This window comes from Trichomycterus rosablanca, chromosome 21, assembly GCF_030014385.1.
Source record: "Trichomycterus rosablanca isolate fTriRos1 chromosome 21, fTriRos1.hap1, whole genome shotgun sequence".
NCBI classification, from domain to species: domain Eukaryota; kingdom Metazoa; phylum Chordata; class Actinopteri; order Siluriformes; family Trichomycteridae; genus Trichomycterus; species Trichomycterus rosablanca.
Window position 1 is genome coordinate 6,391,212 of NC_086008.1, and position 20,351 is coordinate 6,411,562.

The 20,351-nt window shown below is 38.3% G+C and overlaps 1 protein-coding gene across 1 annotated transcript; it reads left to right on the forward strand.

The window, feature by feature from the left end:
• The first annotated feature begins 1,507 nt into the window (after positions 1–1,507).
• On the forward strand, positions 1,508–19,643 carry ddx31 (DEAD (Asp-Glu-Ala-Asp) box polypeptide 31). The gene is made up of 21 exons (XM_063017624.1): positions 1,508–1,570; positions 3,231–3,374; positions 3,458–3,711; positions 3,821–3,896; positions 4,012–4,055; positions 4,170–4,240; positions 4,326–4,390; positions 4,680–4,724; positions 4,816–4,857; positions 4,967–5,031; positions 5,196–5,315; positions 6,525–6,631; positions 6,751–6,974; positions 7,386–7,547; positions 9,657–9,716; positions 10,877–10,927; positions 11,116–11,255; positions 11,512–11,596; positions 12,955–13,066; positions 13,976–14,168; positions 19,331–19,643. Exons 2-21 carry the CDS (start codon positions 3,270–3,272, stop codon positions 19,476–19,478), a joined length of 2,169 nt encoding a protein of 722 aa, XP_062873694.1. The 5' UTR covers positions 1,508–1,570; positions 3,231–3,269; the 3' UTR covers positions 19,479–19,643.
• The last annotated feature ends 708 nt before the right edge of the window (positions 19,644–20,351 follow it).

Here is a 20,351-nt window from a genome sequence, read left to right on the forward strand (position 1 = left end):
AGTCCAAAAACAAGTGAGGTAAATTGGAGACACTAAATTGTCCGTGACTGTGTTTTAGATTAGATTAGATTAGATTCAACTTTACTGTCATTGTGCAGAGTAAACAAGTACAGAGCCAACGAAATGCAGTAGCATCTAACCAGAAGTGCACGATAGAGATTATATACATATTGTGGCGCCGGCGAGCAGGAAGGCGAGCGTCGGGACCTCGAGTGAGCTGCCCTTGGCAGATCTCTCAGTGGTTTAGGACGTACACTCATACATACACACATACATTCATACAACAGACAAACATATAAGCTACCTATCCAGCTCTCACCGCAGCCACCCAGTCTCCCACACTGGGATACACGCTGACGGTAAGCCTGGATACCACGGCTCCTCCCACTGACGCTACATAGCCCCCTCCCTAAAGGTCAACCGTCCCGGTGACCTACTCACCAGCGACCACTGGGTGGCTCCATGTCCGGACCTCACCCCATTACACTGCCGAGCCGCTGTTTCAACACCCCTGCTGCACCTGGCTTTCCATGCCCTCGCAACAACCCCGGGGCCAGCGCACTCAGACAGATCGGGCATATTGGCCCACCGAACCACCAAAGCCACCCAGACATCACAATCCCACTTCTGACACCAAATGTGGCGTTTGCGAAGAAGAGACGGAGTCGCGAGTTGACATGACAACAGGATCAGCTCTTTATTGTTTACACGGATTAAGACACGTGTGAACACACACCCAATTCCCCGCTATTGCAGCCACGTTATTCCTAGCCCCGTGCTACACAGTCACGGTAGGTTTTAGATTCAACATGTAATTAAACAAATACACTATGCGCAAACTAACATCATTAAACAGAACACCAAACAACATAAACAAACCCCATAAACATGTACACAAAGAACGCAACAGTTATTAACACCGCGGCCGCGAGTCCCTCTGGGTAACGCTCGCTCCGCCCTCCCCCCTAATCCACAGTGGCGGACGCCACAATATAATAAACAGTTAAAGTGCAGAAGTGACCAGATAAGTGAAATGAGGAGACATAAGAATATTAAGGCTATTAAACAGATGATGATGATTGTACAGTGTATAGACTAATATGTATTTAAAGTGTAATGAAGGTGACTACAGTGGCTACATAAATGGGTAATGAATGAGAATAAATAAAGTGAAGTATATAAGTATAGCAAGTATATACAGTTTAACAGTTTGACATTAATACAGTTTGACTGCATTATATAGAGTATTATATTATGTATTATATATTATATACAGTTTGACTGTTTGACATTACTGTTTGACATTAAACTTGTGAACTGATAAATCTTATGTAATGGGTAACTACCGTTTCTGTTATAAATGTAACCAAAGTGGGTAAAACATGACGTTAAAATCCTAATAAATAATAAATAAATAAATTATACCAGGGTGTATAGAGCCGGTATTGGTGGACTTTTATTTTACACGGTCATGAACCGGATGTGACGAGGTGGGTGTTTACGCGAGGAGAAGCATGTGCAGCCTGTACTGCAGGATGATGCTGCTGTAGTGAGCGAGTTCAGTTACTCTGTAAGTTCACATGTTTACTATAGATTTATTCTACATTCTCACTGTTTGGGTTTTCCACTTACTAAAATATCTTATTATAATCAGTCAACAATAGTTTTAATACCGTGACTTCTTACTGAAGGTTTGTTTATGTTCTCAGTTCCTGTGGTTGTGCGCTTGAATTAAAGTAAACTTAATTCTTTGGGTTGTAGTTCAACATTAATGACAGTTTTGAATTGCACAGCAGGGAAAGTGGGTGCTGCACTTTAATATGGGGGCCAGTGATAGCTCAGTGGTTAAGGTACTAGACTAGTAATCAGAAGGTTGCCGGTTCAAGCCCCGCCACCACCAAGTTGCCACTGTTGGGTCCCTGAGCAAGGCCCTTAACCCTCAATTGCTCATCATGTTTAGCTTATTGTGTAAGTCGCTTTGGATAAAAAGCGTCTGCTAAATGCTGAAAATGAAATATGGCACTCAGGTATCTTTCCATCTTTATGAACTGGTGTAATGACTACTCTGTCGCTTCATATATTTCATAAGGAGTGTGTGGTGCTATGAGGTCAAAAGTGTAGTACTGCCTTATTCCCAGTTATTGTGACTGGGAAGCGGCTAGTTTGAATAAATAAACTTTTACAATTATAACTGTGGGTTGCACTGTCGCCTCACAGCAAGAAGGTCCTGGGTTCGATCCCCAGGTGGGGCGGTCCAGGTTCTTTCTGTGTGAAGTTTGCATGTTCTCTCCGTGTCTGCGTGGGTTTCCTCCGGGGGCTCCGGTTTCCTCCCAGTCCAAAGACATGCAAGTGAGGTTAATTAGGTATACATAATTGTCCATGACTGTTTGACATTAAACTTGTGCACTGATTAATCTTGTGTAATTCATGTCATGTGTGTAAAACCTGACGTTAAGATCCTAATAAATAAACAAGTATAACTTGCAATGAGCAGCAGCCTGGTACACAAAGTGTCTGTAGGACCCTCATTGACCAGATGAAGTTTGGGTGTTGGTGTGGACCATTTTCACAAGCATGGTAGTGACATGGTATTGTTGCTCTGGTATGAGTGTATTATGTGCAGTAGTGTTTGCCCTGATTTTATATGCATGATGTGTGTTATTTTTTTCTTATTAGTGATTACAAGACCTTGCTGGTTTTATATATCCTATTATTATACAAGATGCACATTTTGCACATACCTTTTTGCATACTGTATATTGTTTATTTGCACGTTGTACATTTGCTACACCTTACTCACTTTATTAGTATTTGTATTAGTTCTTCTTCTTTTGCTTTTTCAACTACTGAAGGACAATAATTTTCCTTGGGATAAATAAAGTGTCTGTCTGTCTGTCTGTCTGGTTAAAACTTTGTTTTCATCCAAGCACTGATGTTGAGGTGTTTAAAAATCCCTACAACACTCATAGTAGTACAACACGCGCTGTCGTGTCATTACCATGTGAGTGTCTTTGCAGTGCTGAGAATAGTCCATCACCCAAATAACACCTGGTTAGGTGGTGTTATGGAAAAACTCCCCTTTTAATTGATAAATGAGGTACAGGGTGTAACAAAGTGTACAGAGCAACATATGGGCTACAGTCTAATTGCAAACCTACCTGAATCTGAATGGTAAAGAATCTGTATTCTGATAATCTGTATATTTTCTGGTCTATGGTAAATTGTGCCAGGTGTTTTGACTGCACTGAAGTTGGTGTGTGGTGTTCATCATGGCTGATGACACACTGATGATCAACATCTCAAATTATGACCCACCGCACTCACCCCTCTCTCAAAAAAAGCAGAACTTCTCATCAAGACAGACATGGAAACAGGTTAGTGCTTCAATCCCAGTGTCAAATGTAATGTTTGGAGTGGTGTTATATTAATTGTATACTTGTGGGACTGGTACTTGCAGAAGAAGTTAGCAAATGGAAAACGGAGGTCTGAAGAAGGATTCGAAGAACATAGTCCTGCTAAACAAAAAAGGATAGATCCCAAGACACACCTTCAGGATAAGACAGCGAAGGAAGATAAGACATTATTTAAGTCCACTCTGAAACCTAAAACATCTCCAAAGAAAGGACAGGAAGAAAGTAAAGGACCTGACCGACCTTTCATTAAGACTTCATCTCTGTTCCGGAACAACCCAGAAATCCCAGAGGTGATCAGGTCAGTACAACTTTACCTTTTACGTGATCTTTTATGACTTCTTTCTTAGGTTTAAACTGAAAACTATTGGGCCTAACAATCAAATAATAGAGTTTGTTCTCTCCTGTAGTCCTGCTGTTACCCAAGTTAAAGAGAAGGTCTTTACTAGTAACTCCTTTCAAGAACTAAACCTGCATCCCCACTTGGTGAGAATGTTATTTAATCTAAAGCCATGCCATGTTTTTTGTTTGCTTTAAATGATTTAACCTGACTAATAATTGAATATCTGATGTTTTCCTTCTTGTCCGTATCGCCCCACAGGTGGCAACACTCAACAAAGTGTTAAATGTAACCAGTATGACCAGGTACAAGTGAAGTCTCGACCTGTCTTGGTTGACACCACTGCTTGATTTTTGATCATTTTATTCCAACTGTAGACTCCTTGCTTGAATTCTGACAGTTTGTTGTGTATTTTACAGTGTGCAAAAGCAGACTATTCCAGTGCTCATGTCAGGCAAAGATGCTGTTGTTCGGTCTCAGACTGGATCAGGTATGGCTGAGATTGCTTCATGTGTGCTTCAGTGTATTACAAGTCACTATTACCAAACCTGATCGTGTTGTTATTGATTATTTAGGAAAAACACTGGCGTATGGCGTCCCTTTGATCCAGTCCTTACAAGCAATGCAACCCAAAATAAGGGTAAGACCTTTACCTCTATTTTTCAGGACAATAACGCTAACTTTTGCTTATACACCAAATACAGAAGAAAAACATGTTTTGGTTTTACTTTTGGAGCATAACTTGATCCCTGTCATTAATCATAAAGTGCCACATTGTCTCTCTTATAGCGAATACATGCAAAATTGGCAATTAACTTAATAGAACACAAATCTGCAGTTGTGTTTATAATTGTAATTTAGTTAGTTGAGAGTCAAGATGCTTTTTATGTTCTTTTTAAAACTTGTTTCTTTTTTTAATGCTCTTTTAGAGATCTGATGGGCCTCTGGCAGTTGTTATTGTACCTACGAGAGAGGTAGGACACTAAATGTGTATAGCAAAGTTTGTCTGCTGTTTAAAGATTCACAATTACAACCAAAATTTACAGGGTTTCTTCTTTGTTTCAGTTGGCACAGCAAAGCTTTCAAATCTTTCAGAAGCTTCTGAAGGTATGACTATATTTATGATCACACTATTCTAAATGTCATTGCTTATGGAATGTCACTTTTTTATACTGCTTTCTTTGCACGGTTCTCTGCTATTACTTTATTTTTACAGCCCTTTACCTGGATTGTACCTGGTGTCTTAATGGGAGGAGAAAAAAGGAAAGCAGAGAAAGCAAGGTAGTAACTTACCGACCATTTATTCAGATATCGCCCATTGTTAAGCTGAGGAACTTCCAAAATAACAATGTCTTTTAATCTACTTGTACATATGCATGTTTGTTTTGATTGTTGTATTGAATGTACATTAAAAAAGAACTAATCTGGATTATTCTGTGTTTCAGATTAAGGAAAGGCATAAACATATTGATCTCCACCCCAGGCAGGCTGGTGGACCACATCAAGAACACTCTCAGTATCGCTTTTAGTGCTGTACGCTGGCTTGTCCTGGATGAAGCTGACAGGTTTGTTGTAATATTTGGTTTTAAATTCTACTTTTCTTTAATTGCATGTGTAATAAAATACTTTAACAAATAAGCCAGTGCTATAGGTCAGGGGTTCTCAACTGGTCTCAGCCCGGGACCCACATTTTCTCATGGTCATTAAGTCGCGACCCACTTTTATAGAATACAAACCAAACAAATTTATTTTTGAAAAATAGCCTTCAAAAACACATTTAAACATACATATGCATGCAAAGTGAATTTAAGAGCAATTTTTTAAAGAAACTGAGGAGGACCATGCCAACTGCATGTATAAAAGTTACTACAATAAATTTAAATATCAAACTGCATAAAATAAATAAGGCTACAAAACAAGATGCTTTCACCTAACCTGTCTTTTGTGGAAGTCAGTGAGACAGTTGGGCATGTACTTTACTTCTGATCAGAGTTTCAAAGTCTGGGGTGACAGTAGACAGAGTTACTCTCAGATCATGCTCAGTGTTCAACCTGTTTCTCTGCTTTGACTTGAGCTGGACCAAGGTAGAAAAGCCACTTTCACAAAGATAGGTAAGACGCCCGGAATGCATGTTCTTGTTTGGAGCAAGATGCTGTCAGACACTTCTGTGATACCTTCAGCTCATGAAGTCGTCTTTGAAAAAACTCCACCGGCTTGTCTTTACATGCGGGATGTTTCGTTTGTAAATGTCGCATTAGTTTGGATGGTTTCATGCTCTCATGTGCCAGCATGAGAGCATTACAAATAACACACTGGGGTTTCTGTCCGTGTTTGTCCTCAATGAACGAAAATCCACATTTCAAATACTCCGGGTTGTATTTGCGTTTCGCCATCTTGCCTCCGAACATCATCACAAATTTAAAGAGAAGGGTAACCGGTATGGTGGTTACCATGGCAACGAGAATGCTGTGCGCATCTGATGCGTGCCTCTCTCTAAAAGACGAGTACAAAATCAGATGAGCATTAATTATTTTTAATTTTTTTTTTATGTATTTATTTTTTACAAGCTGTCCGTGACCCGCCCAGAACGTGTCCGCGACCCACTTTTGGGTCGCGACCCACCAGTTGAGAATCGCTGCTATAGGTGGTATTAACAGTTTAGATGTCTGGAGAGCATGTGTGGTCATAAAATCAAGTTGTTTCTTGTTTATGAAAATGATTTTAGATGACACATTTTCTGTAATGACTTGTTTAAACTGTGTTTTTCTTGTTAGGACTCTTGACATGGGCTTTGAGAAAGATCTTACTGTAATACTCAATGCACTGAATGCTGGTGGATCTACACGGCAGAACGTGCTGCTCTCTGCCACACTAACAGAGGGTATACCTGGTCATGAATACTAAAGCTCAAACTCCTTACAAATGAACAGCTTCTGCTTTGTCAAATTCTAATACCTGATGAGTAGTGTTTTCTCTGAGCTACATTTTTTTTCTTTGCAGGACTTTCTCGCTTAACTAGCATTAGCATGAACGACCCAGTTTACATCCAGATCTCAGAAGCCACTATTGAAAACATGGAAGCAGAAGAGCCCTCACCTTTATCCCACAATGCTCAGCAGGCTGACAGCTTTTCTGTCCCTGACAGGCTGCAGCAGTTTATGGTAGTAGTGCCCAGCAAACTGCGTCTGGTCTGCCTTGCTGCATTTATTCTGGCTAAGTGTAAGGTAACTATCAAAACGAACAATCAGTGATTTAAAATGCAAATGTGTATTGTGGAGGTCATTTTACTGATTCTAATTTAGTTTACACATCAAGTTAAACTATTTTACTGGGCGCCTGTGAGAAACACACTAGCCAACCAGTGCGTACAAATTCGAATCCTAGCTCTGCTATCTGTTAGGAATATGTTCATAAAGCTATAATGACCCTCCGATAGACTTCTGTCATTTTTATAAGCTAAACTATTTTATTAGCTCAAATGCAAAAAAAATAAAGCAGCAAATCTGTCCTTTCTGATTTCCATTAACGGAAAATTGATATTTTTTGTTTCTGCTGAACCATTTCTTTAATGTGGATAATTTACCCTAAAACTATAATATGTTTTTAAGAAAATGCTTTTGTCTGGTCACTTTTAGTTTGAGCGCAATCAAAAGCTCATCATCTTTGTATCGAGTTGTGAGGCAGTGGAGTTCTTAGTCACAGTTCTGTCTTTGGTCCTGTGTGGCAAACTCGGCACCGCAAACAAACAGCAGTCGTCAATCAACTTCCTCCGGCTCCACGGCAACATGGAACAAGAGGTAAGAGTTGTAATCTTCAAAATGACATTTTTTACCTGTGTTCAACTTGGGGTACAGACCTGTTTAACCTGTTTAAATACATCACTGCATTTGTTAAGTAAATAATTAGTTTAATCGATAACGTAGAACAAAATAATTAACAAATTTGAGTGTCACCATCACTCTCTATTAAAGCATTTGCTCTAAAGCTCTGTGCAAGCCTCACTAAACTTGCCAAATCATGTTTTTATAGACCACACTTTGTGTGCAGGGACATTATCATGATGTGTCCTTGGAAAGGGTCTTTGATATTGTTGCTATGAACTTTTTAATTAAAAGTAAAAAAATATTTTATGTAATTAATCATTGACACCTTTTAGCAATTCCTATGACTTAAACACAGTTATAGCAAAGATGTACATATCATTTTGGCCGTATGATGTAGTTAAGGAAGCAGGGTTACTCACAACAATAATTGTACAATCAACTCCCCACCCCCTAAATAAATAATAAATAAATAATTAAAAAAATAAAGACTTGCAGGGGATCTTGGAGAGTAAAGCATAGTAAGCATAAACAGATATGTCATTGGTTTGCAGTTTGCTCAGTTTTTTCTAGAAATGACTTGGTGGTAAATAATGACTTGAAAAAGTAAAATAATGTTTGAAAACCTCTGGCAATTAATACACCAATTATTACTACTACCACACAAAATAACCTTAAACATTTTCCTTTAAGCGTTTTGAATGCATAACTTAACCAAAGCAAATAAACCAAACTTTCCAACAAGTGAGGTCTTTTTGAGGTGTAAGGCTTATCATTTCTCTTAAAATACACAAATACATACATATGCCTGGTTCAAGTTGTTTTGTGGTTGGAAAACAGTGTACACTTTTATTTTTGTCACTGTCAATTATCAGCCAAACCAGCTGATAACTATATTAAATGCCCACATTTAGCCCTTCTGTTCTGTAGCTCTGAACCTATTGTAAATCCTCTTGCACTCCTGCTTACTTGCGGCCTTTTAAGGGTTAGAGGAGACTAAGCCAGCTGGTGGAGTTTCATCAACAGTCGGGTGCCCCGTGGCAGTGCCAGAGGAGACCTGTTTAAGCCCCCTCAGTCTAACCTTTACCCACTTGTGCTAATGGACATGGCCTGGGCTGCCCATATGGCTCAAGCAGGCCAGCAAGCTTATGGCCCTGGTGCTGAAGGCTTCTTGGGTTTTTTTTTTTCTCCCTTGGAAGATATTAACAAGAGGCAGCAGGCAGCGTTATGGATGGGTTTGGTAATGGAACAGCACAGGCTCAGTACTGGCTGTCCTTACCGATGAGAAGAACTGCAGGAGACACACAGCTGTTCCTGCACAGACAACAGATTGTGCGCTTCACAAAAATAGGAGGAGGAAAATAGAAGTGATGTCTGTTTCGATCATTAGCTGGGCAGTCAATCTTGTCACAATGTCTTTGTCATTCTTTTGTTCACAAGTAGATTGTGTGTAGTATAAGAAGGCATTACAATTTTTCGATTTGGTGATAGTACTGGGTTCTAGCTTTGGTTATGGTGTAGTAAAACATAGCAGTGTTTTCTACAGATCTGAAGTATACTTGAAGAAACCTGGCAATTGCCAATGCTAATTAACACGCTATTGTTAGGGGTGTGTTGAAGCTCATAATTAATTTATACAGTCCGCCTATTTTAGATTAGATTGATAAGACCCCATTGTAGTTGAAATGTTCTAGAATATATTTAAGAAACATGGGAAGGAAAATAAATACAATAGCGTGACTTTGTAAAAGGAAGGAGTAGGTGCTAGACCGGCCTGCCTGCAGTCAAAAACTTTCTTCCATTGAGACTGTGGAGAATTTTGTAGAGCAATGTGCCACAACTGAGATCTCAGACTGGTGAACAGCTGATGAATTTTATTAAGCATTAATAGGGGGAAACTTCCACTTTCACAACAGTTGGTGTCCTCAGTTTTCTGTTCTTTTTTGAACGGTATCATTTACCAGACCAGGAGAACTATGCAGTGATGTGACTGTCGATATAGAATAAAAAAATGTTTAAGTATGCATAACAAATGTATAACCTGTAATGACAATCCTGCATTAGCTAAAGTTGTTGTATGAACAGGAGCGGACGGAGGTGTTTCAGGAATTCTACCAGAGTAACACTGGTGTCCTGCTGTGTACGGTACGTCTTTAAATGAAGAGCAACTGCTTTTTTTTATTTCACATAGTGTTGATTAATAATTATTATTATTAATAATTAATAATGTTATTTTCAATACTTTTTATTGACCTTTTCCTGATCTCTTTTTTTTCTACATTTATGTGGAGCTTCTGTTATTATAACAGCTGACAGGACCTCATGCCTTTGTGCCAGTCATAACTGCCACCCCTCATCTATGCCAGGTTGAGTCTTGGTGTCCCTGCTGGGCCAGCTGTGGATGATTGTGCCATAAGGGAGAGACCCAAAGGGAGCAAGTGCTCTGTTAGTTCTGGCTTTGAGTATTCAGTGGCTCTAGGCTACAGCTGCCAGGCCTGTCTGCTCTGTATAGCAGCTGTGAAAGGCCTCAGATAGTGTCTCCCTTAACTCGCTACCCTAAGTACCTGAACCATATATACTTTCTGTTCTCTGATAGTCCTAAATTCTACTGTTCCAAAGTGCATCAGTAACATTATGTAGTCAATGGGCTGATCTGCTGTGGTGTCTTCGTAACTGTTTTTTCAATAAAAGCTAAAAAAATTACATTTCAAAAGTTGGATATTGAATGTTTAAACTTGATTCCAAAGCTGTCATTAGTCATTTGAACTAGAGGGATCATACTTGTTTTGTGATTTGATTAATGATTCTTTAATTCAGACACCCACCATTTGGCCACTTTGGATCTCACCCAGACAGCTTCAAACTTGGCTTTAATTCCTGAAAATATATTTCAGAATAAGACAATAAAAAAGAGTTGTGGCCTCATTTGTGGCATCAGCATTGAACCTGTCACTTCAGAATTATTCTCGGGTTAAATGGGTTGTTTTAATGGCACTGACAGACTGTCTTGGCCCTATGCTGGCCTCCATCTGCACTCTGCCCAGTTTTGGCTTATCCCAGGTGGACCACAGAACTAGAAGAGGGGGGAGTGCAGTCCCTGAGCTCAGTACTAAAGCCTCTTTATCTTCCAAAAGTTATTAATAAAAAGCTTAGCTTGGCTGGGCACCACAACTGAATAATGAGGAGAAATCAGCAGAGTAAACATGATTTGCTTAAACAGGGATTTTCTGTCACACTGCCTGAAAGTACTACAGAGGAAACTGGGTTTTCATGTTTTTTTGTCTTACTTTGTGCTTTTTTTGAAGGATGTTGCTGCAAGAGGGTTGGACCTTCCTCAAGTGACATGGATAGTACAGGTAAAGCTTTCTGCTTACCTGTTTTCTGATCTAGTATTTTATCAGTATGAGCTTGATCTCATCTTAAACAGTGTAGTAGTAAAAAGAACCATTCAGTGTAACAGTTATTAAATACTGAGTTTTGAACAGCACTATTTGCTGTTAGCTTATTGTTCTGCTGGATTAATGTTATGGTATTATAATTGCAGTATAACCCTCCAACATCTGCAGCAGAGTATGTGCACCGCGTGGGCCGAACAGCACGGATTGGAGCTCAGGGCAATGGTCTCCTCTTCCTTACTCCATCTGAGACTGCCTATGTGGACGTTTTGGCCAATCACAACATCAGGTGTGCATTTTGATGTGTAGTCCATGTTGTTCCACATTAGTTTAATTGGATCACAACACCTTCTGTCACTTAGATCTGATATTTTCTTTTTTTTATCCCAGTAAAGACATATACTTATTCTGTTGACATACGGTGGGATATTGTGTTTAACTGGCTGGTATTGTGTTTAACTGGCTGGTATTGTGTTTTAAATTTCACTTCATGTAACTTACCTATGTACAAGTTCTGTCAGTCTGACCTTGTCTGTCCATTCCAGTCTTAGCGAGCTGAAAATGGAAGACATCTTGTCAAATCTGATGCTGGATGAGCGCTTTAAAGGCAGAGGAAATTGGGACAAAAAGGTATTTTATGCTCTTAATTCTAAGCTTGGGTTGCTTAAGATTTACACGTCAGCTAAATCTTTTACACTGATCCTTGGACACTTAAAGTAAAAAATTACACAGTTTAAATATAACAATGTGAACAGCTTCATGTAAACTTGCTCATGTGGTTCCTGACACTTTGTTTTATTTAGTAGGGGGTGATGTACTGGTATTATAAAGAAACTGGTCGAAATTTGCGAACTGGTAAAATGTTAAGAAGCACTTGGCTACAATGACAGTGATGCCATTATTTACATGAGAAGTAAATCCTATTCCAACATCTCATGATAACACTGGCTGATGTTCTTTAAAACCACATAACAAATGTGTGTACAAGTCAGTCATGCAGTTTGAACAATGCTTACATGAGATACTTATGACTTACCTTACTTGTAGGCTTATATTTCACATGTAAAATTAAAAAGCACACTTTCGAACACATCCCGGATTATCAGATACATTTGAAATCTAAAAATTGTGTAAATTTTGTCCAAACAGATCAGACAGCAGAGGACGTCTTGCATTTTTAATGCGTTAACATGGGGCTGCTAAACAAGTCTTCCACCCTCCCCTTTCTCTCCTCCTTCTCCTCTCATAAAGCATCCCCACCCAACAATGAGAGAAGGCCTTGGCCAACTCCCAGGCACTCTTAATCCTGATTTAATTTCCTCTCCCCTCCCTAGACCAATCAGCTGCTTCTGCTAATACCCCCTGGGGCATGTTTGTCTGGAAGGTCAAAGGTTTAGAGGTGGTCAGAGGGTTTCAGAAAATACAGTTAGCTTATGTAGTAGAATCAAGTAGTGTGTGTAGAGGTGGTGGACAAAATAACAGAAACAGCACATGGAAAGTTGAAGCTGATTTTGAAGTCTTTATATCTGAGTTGCAAATTAATTTGACAGGTGAATTATATTAGTTTGATTACAGAGTGTATCAGCTAAAAGGTGTATGCAGGTAACACTGTAATATGTAATATTTTAAAGCAGCAGTAATTTTAGGCAGTTGACACAGTTCCCGAGAGGGTAAAAAGTGGTCGCTAGAATTGCAAAGTACAGTAGTCGAAATCTGAAAACAGGGGTCACAAGAAGCTCACTGACAAAGGACAAGACAGTCACTTTACTGTATTGTTGCTGAATGCTTTAAAAGTATAGCCACAAAATTAACCACTGATGTGTACAGGGACATCTATGGTCTTAACAAAAACTGATATATGTGCTGTAAAAAGCTTTAAAACAAAATATGTGAAGTATCAAGAGGTGTGTCCACATACTTTTGATTATATAGCGTATGCATGTACATGTGTGTATGTAATCTGAATTTGTTTTATCTTTACTGTTTAGAAAACTGCCGGTGCGAGAGAGCAAGATGTGCGAGAGAGAGCCACGGTTTTACAGACAGACTTTGAGAACTTTGTCCATAGCAGCACAGAGTCTGTTCAGGCTGCTAAAAAGGGTGGGTTAACTATTAAGTAATTAATCTTAAATATTAACATTATTTATATGTACTATTATTCTAAAGAAAGAACATCATTTTTATGTGGAGTGAAATATTTGACTGAATATCTAAATCAAGTTTAGTTCTACATACTCAATGAGTCTTGAATCTTGAAGATATCATCTAGAAATGTGAACTTGATTTGCCATCTCAGATTTAAATTACACACAGATGCAATATAGCTTGAAGCAGCTGAGCACCACACAAGACTTTAAAACTTGCTCTTAGACAAATGGTAAGAAATGTAAGTGGAAAGCCATTAAAAGACAAAAATTACTCAGAATACTAATCAGTAAACTGCATCATCTCTATTCCAATAAAATGTAGTACATGGGTGCATCTCTAAAATGTTCTTATGAGGATTTAAACAAATATTTGTTGTATAAAATAAAAAACAACTTTAAGGTACTTGCTGACCCTAGCCATTCATATGACAAAAATATCATTAAAAATGTATGGAGGATTTTGAAATTGTAAGTCCATCAGCAGGACCATCATAACCTTGGGGAATTCAAAGCAATTTGCAGAGAAGAGTTGGTTAAAGCATGTGGTGAAAAGCTAAATACAGTGCAAACCATGTGTAAGAGTAAAGTGAGCTCATGCAGTGGAAGTACATTAAATAACCAAACCAAGACTGGTTGAATGTCTCTTATTTTATCTCAGTTGTTTTTCCCCTAGCCTTTTAGTTGACATCTATGTAATCCCCCATATTTTGTGAGAGATTTTTAAAAAACACTGGCAAGCATCTGGAGAAAATCAGTGGTATAATCCCTGCAAAACAGCCATTTAAATGTTTTATTTTAAATACTTGAAGTAAATTTATCTTTAAAATAGTTTAGTTCAATTAGTTCTAACTATTTTCTCCAGCCCTACAGTCATTTGTGAGGGCATATACATCATACCCATCTGCCCTGAAGTCCATCTTCCACATCCGTCACCTCCACCTCGGCCATGCTGCCAAGAGCTTCGGTTTGAGAGATGCACCACAGGGTCTGTCCTCCAGTATCAGCACATCTAAAGATAATGGAAAAGACAAGAAAAAGGCCAAAGACAATAAAAGGTATGCTTATGACTATTGTATTTGTGTATACTGATTTTTATGTCTGTCACTGTTTGAAAAAAAACAAAAAACATATCAGCCAATCACACTGTTTCAAAGACTGTCTATAAAATGGAAAGGGGTACACTGCTGCAAACAATAGAAAAATTAATATTAAATAATGGTTGTTTCGTCTTTAAATAAGTGACCTAAAACAAAATAAAAAAATAAGTAAGACCTTATAAGACTGATTCACATTAGCTTCTTTTTTTTGTGTTTGCCTCATAAAACATAATTTTAACAGTAAACATAAATATTATGTGACTTACCACACTAAATGTGTATATATATATATATATATATATATATATATATATATATATATATATATATATGTATATATATATATATATATGTATATATATATATATATATATGTATGTATATATATATATATATATATATATATATATATATATATATATATATATATATATATATATATATATATATTATATATTGATAAACAATTTTTGTGTGCGCCCTCCCAAAACAATCAATCACTTTCATTAAAAATCATGAAGAACAAAGGGTCTTTAGGGGCATAAAGTATTTTACTTTTAAATGTATTTTTTGCCAAAATAATGAATTTTGTACTATTTGACAGCTAGTGCTAGTTGGGTACACGCAACCAGCCAAACCCTGTCCCAACTGGTCTGTTTGAAAAACAAGCCATTGTTCAACAAACAGCATCTTTATAGATATGATGCCTTAAAAATCCTAAAATCGATTTCAAAGCATCTGCATACACATTTAATAATTGTCAGCATGTTTTTTTTTATCAAACATTTACACAGCAGAAAAACAAAAATGTGCTAGTTTCTCTTGGCTGTGTTGGTTCCTCTGAGACGGGGTTAAACTCTGTGCCAGTACACATGCAGTTTGGCAGCTGCCTGGTTTTCTCTGTCCAGGAGCTGCAGAAGGTCAGACAAGGAGTAGTCAAGCCCTGGCCTTTACCTGCTCAATATGCTCTCGCTTTGTGCTTTTTGGCAGCGGTTCCACATTTTTCCTTTACCTCTTTCCTGCATTTAACTCAGTAGGGCCAAAAGAAGAAGGTTTTGCCGACACACCTAGGGATAGGTTATAGGGCAGATGAATTAAATTTGAAGAATGTACACCATATGGTTATCTTCTGTTGATTCCAATTGATTGTGAAACAGGACTGCAGGAGCACAAATTGCTAAATTAAATTAACAAATTGTAAAGCATTATTTATTACTTTAGAGAACAGTTTTTGACTGCTCTGGAGACCTACAGTAGTGTGCTTTATAGTAGGTACGATGAGTTCAGAGACAATCCTAGTCTTGCACATGGCTGCTCTGTTATGGAAACCCAACCCATGAAGCTCCACATGAACAGTTATTGTGCTAACGCTGGTTTCAGTCACAGTTTGAAACTTGACAGTAAGTGTTGCACCTGAGGATAAAGGTTATAAAAAAATTATATAAAAAGTATTTGCCTCAGGACTCGTTTATTTTCTGCAGGTTTGTGTAACCTGCTGGTCTGTGACTGAGTTATTGTTAGTGCAGAAATGTGACTTGCTCAGTCATTGAAAAGGTGGCATCCCATGACAACTATTTAATAAGCTTGATTTGTTAGAGAGATGGACATTTCAGAGTACAGGTGGCACATGTAGATCAAAGCTAACAGCAGATGTAGTCTGGTCTGTTGGGTAGAGACATTGCACCGCGGTTGCTATGTGGAAGCTGGTCGTTTGGTCATTGCATGATGCTGCCTGGTTGTTAGTGGTCATCCAGCCCTTAACACACATGCTGCGACCTGAGTGTGGTCAGCTGGGCTGAGTCCAGGCCGGTCCTGCAGTGTGTGAGCATGTGTTTGTGGTCACTCCTCCACATGTGCTTTTTATTACCCCAGCCCTAGGCCACGAAACATGCACCAAGTGGTCCCTGTGAGAGCTTGTGTCAAGGGGGTTGTGTCAAGAGTTTAAATCATAATGAGATAAATAATAATATCTTATTATGTAATGTAAAATAGCAAACAGCTATTGTTTTAAAACTGGACTGTATAAAATTATACGCTGATGCTGTTGGTTATTTTAATTTTTAGGTAAAAAAGGTCAGTACGTAACACTGATTACACTGGTAACACTGGTTTTAGGGTCACATCCTGGACCCTCTGAGCAACTGAAAAATTTTAAACAGTCTATTATATTCATTCAGATTTAAGGAGCTAACACTTTTTGGTAATGATTTAACATTTCAGATTAAATCAAGTGAATCACTGGACGTTTCGGAGCGCAGACTTGAAAAGCTGATCACCCCAATTTCTTAAAAAGTGGAACATCCTAGCACAAACTATTCATTATGACCATTCAGAAAATGACTAAAAGCTCATTTGCAGATAACAATCCTAATGTTTTATTCCTTTATAAAACAAAGCCTAATAAATACTCTCCATACAATGCAAAACTTGTAAATATCTCAGAAATCTTAAAGAAATAGACTGTGTTGTGAATGTTGTGTGTTGTAAATGTAATTTCTAATGTAGTTAAAAGTAAAAACTACAACTACTATTTTCAAATACACTGTCTTTGTTAGCCTGTGTGTGTGTTTGTGTATTTCTAACCACTGGTAATTGGCACAGTGACCTGTAGAAAGACCTGTGAAGGGTACCCATGGAGCAGGACAAAGGACCCGTCCCTGAGGGTCAGACCCCCAAGCACCCATCCCGCACACACACACATGCACGTCCAGACAACAGATGATTTTCGTGATCAGCAGTTAATCAGCAGGCAAACAAGTGACATCTCAATTTTTAAAACGCCACTATGATAGTGGACAGAGCCTTGTGGAAGGCACCTGTCTGCATAAATTGATCACGCGTAATAGTGGCCATCTTTAATCTCATGTGTATATTTGTGTATTTGTGTGTGTGTGTTGTGTAGCACAGTGTGAAGTTGTCTTGTCATGGCTGTCAGTAGAGACTTCATTACAGCGCTCTGTGGCCTACACTGTCCATGTCCAGACAAGACTTCTCTAATGAGCTTTATCACATCGCTACCAACATACACATGCAAAAACATACACACACAACATAACAAAAAGGAGCTCCGCAGCTCAGGTGATTGGCCATTATTAGCCCTGTCACTGTGAACTGGCCAAAAATACCCAGGTCAATTTGAATGTTGTTTTTCAAAGGGAAAATAAATGACCACATTCTTTACAGGGAACCAGATTCTGCACACTCTGAGACGTGCACAAGTCAGCGACTGTGACTGAAGGTGGTGTAGTTTGACTGATTAAAACCAGTTATAGCAAAAGAGCATATCTAGTGCTCCAAAATCCTAGCCAAAAACCTTAAACTGGGAAAAAAAAGACAAAAAGCAACACTGGTGAGTGGTGCAGTTATTTTTCTGGTCTAAACTGACATGGACCTTAAAATTGTTGTTGACGATCACTGGGAGCATATTATAATTCTGTTTGAAATAAACCATTATAAACTTCATTTTAATTTTTGTTGACAATTGATATAGCTGCAATATAGCTGCTGTTGTTTTTGCTGTCTATCTTAGGATCCCCTCCCCCATCACCTACTGAAAACCATTGGACAAAAATGTAAAAACAAGAGTAACAAGTTATTTTTTATCTGGTTACTAAAGCCTGGTAAAAACATGGTATTAGTTAAATAGAGTGCTTTTAGTTGCTCCTAGGTGTAAGAGAATGGCTGAGTGTTTGATGCCTTGCGCTGGATTGGCACCCAGTCCTGGGTGTATTAGTCCTGGCAATTATGTCTCTTCTTCAGTTTTAGCGAGAGGTTTTGCATTAGGTGTAAAAATGGAGAGGATTGTGCTTAGTTTAATGCTTTTTGCTCATTGTGTAACTGTTGTTTCTGCTGTTTTCATTTTATTCTGCAACTCTCTTACCATTCTATGATCAGTTTATGAGAATGTTATGAAGTCTTGCATGGTACATTTCACTTACAGATTAGTCACCCAGTTCTTCTCTCTGAATGTTTACTAGGTGTGGCTTTTTAGTTTTTGTTACTTGGTGTTTACTGTATTAATTAAGGTTAAAAATGTTGTAATATGGGTGCTTCGTTGGTGCAGTGGTCTATTATGCTAGCCCAACACTGCCGAGGTCCGGGTTTGAAACTCAGCTGTGCTATCAGCTGGCCGGGCTTCTACACAGATAGGATTGGCAATGTCTGTTATGTTGCTGAAGCCCTGTGATGTGGATTGGCACCATGTCCAGGTTATTAAATTAAAATGCTTAAACACTTGTTTGTTTTCCACTGTACATGAGGCATGTTGAATTGAGAATGTACATACAGAGCTTTTTATGTACAGGTCCCTGTTGAGTGCTCAGGGATTCTCTAAAGATCAATAACTGCTATCATATCTTCTATGTGCCCTCAGGGAAGAGTGTGTGTGTGTTCTGTCCCCAAGCAGCCCCAGAGGGACGATATGCAGGATGAGGCTGCAGAGTTATTGATTAGACAAATAGAAACTGGTTTTTCATCCATTTCTGCTGCTGACTACATAACTACTATTGACAAGTGTGAGAATCTCTCTTCCGCGAGGGAGTACTCCAGTCTAGCTTTCGAAACAACACAGCATGTCTTCCTATGTCTCTCTGTCTTTCTTCACAAACATTCAAATACACTTTATTTAAGCTTTAGATGGCTTTGTTTGTGCTTTACTGTTGCTCTGTAGCCATGAGCCACTCAGCAATTCTGTGTGATGCTTGTGCACAGCTTCATATCTGTGATGTATATTTCTGTTGTGCATTATAAACACTACAGTTAAATGCAAATGTCGAGCACCCCTGGCCAAATTATATATTTAGTTATTTTTTGAATAAAATAAAGACAAGTAAAATAAACAGAAGTTCTGGGCCAAACATTTGAAAATACTGACAGTGACTGTATCTTAAATAACCCTAAAATGGAAAAACTAATAAATTAGTAATTCTATCATGTGCCAAAAGGTATTGGTCAAAATTGAACCACAAAGCTGCAGAAAATAAATTATTTTGTGCTGTGGATGTATCAAAGCTGAAACTGCCAACTATGACGGTTACACGAATGATTGAGCCGCTTGTTGAATAATCCTGCTCTACTATACTTGTAGTGCAGTTACCCACTAAACCTTTTTTGTATTTCAGACCCCTTGGTAGGCTGAACGCCAAAGAGAGGGTAGCCAGCTTGATGCGCTCAGAGTACACCAGTGGGATAGATGGAGAGTCCAAATCCAAGAAGAAGAGGAAAAAGAAGAATGTGCACACACAAGAGAAGGATGAAATAGAAGGGTGAATGAGAACTATGCTGAATGTGCTAGTAAAGCTGATGTTGCAAAGACATTTTGGTTTTTATTTGTACTATATATGAGTAGTATGATTTGGGGTTAAATGATTTGATGCAATTTGCATTAATGTATGATATGTTAAGAAGCATATTGATAAACTCCTATTTTAATTGCTTGGTTGTTTTCTTTAGCTGAAATGCCATTTGTTGTTACGTGCTCAGCTTTCGTGCTTAAGTATTTAAACCAACTCCACATATAGGCTAGATTATGTAGATTTATAGTTGTTAAGCTCCTTGTTTTTTTGTTTGTAAATTGTTTTGCTTGTAAATTGTTTCTGCATGTGTTTTGAGGTACCAGAGTGTGAGGATTACATTTCTTTAGGAGTTTCATTGCAAACCTAAAGTAAAAGCATAAGGTGAAACATTGTAAGGACAGGTTTTTCTTAGTTACTGCGAAAAATACTAGATAATGTGTGACTACAATATATTTAATTACTTTCCACAATATTGTAAGTTAAATAAAAAGTAAATTAATCGTTTCTATAACAACTAAACAAAAATGTATGTATATATATACAGTATATACAGGGGTTGGACAAAATAACTGAAACACCTGTCATTTTAGTGTGGGAGGTTTCATGGCTAAATTGGACCAGTCTGGTGGCCAATCTTCATTAATTGCACATTGCACCAGTAAGAGCAGAGGGTGAAGGTTCAATTAGCAGGGTAAGAGCACAGTTTTGCTCAAAATATTGCAATGCACACAACATTATGGGTGACATACCAGAGTTCAAAAGAGGACAAATTGTTGGTGCATGTCTTGCTGGCGCATCTGTGACCAAGACAGCAAGTCTTTGTGATGTATCAAGAGCCACGGTATCC

Coding starts and splice junctions, on each gene's coding strand:
- ddx31 (XM_063017624.1), top strand. CDS start 3,270: ATGGCTGATGACACACTGATGATCAACATCTCAAATTATGACCCACCG. Junction 4,725..4,815: donor TTATTGTACCTACGAGAGAG/GTAGGACACTAA, acceptor TCTTTGTTTCAG/TTGGCACAGCAAAGCTTTCA. Junction 4,858..4,966: donor TCTTTCAGAAGCTTCTGAAG/GTATGACTATAT, acceptor TTATTTTTACAG/CCCTTTACCTGGATTGTACC.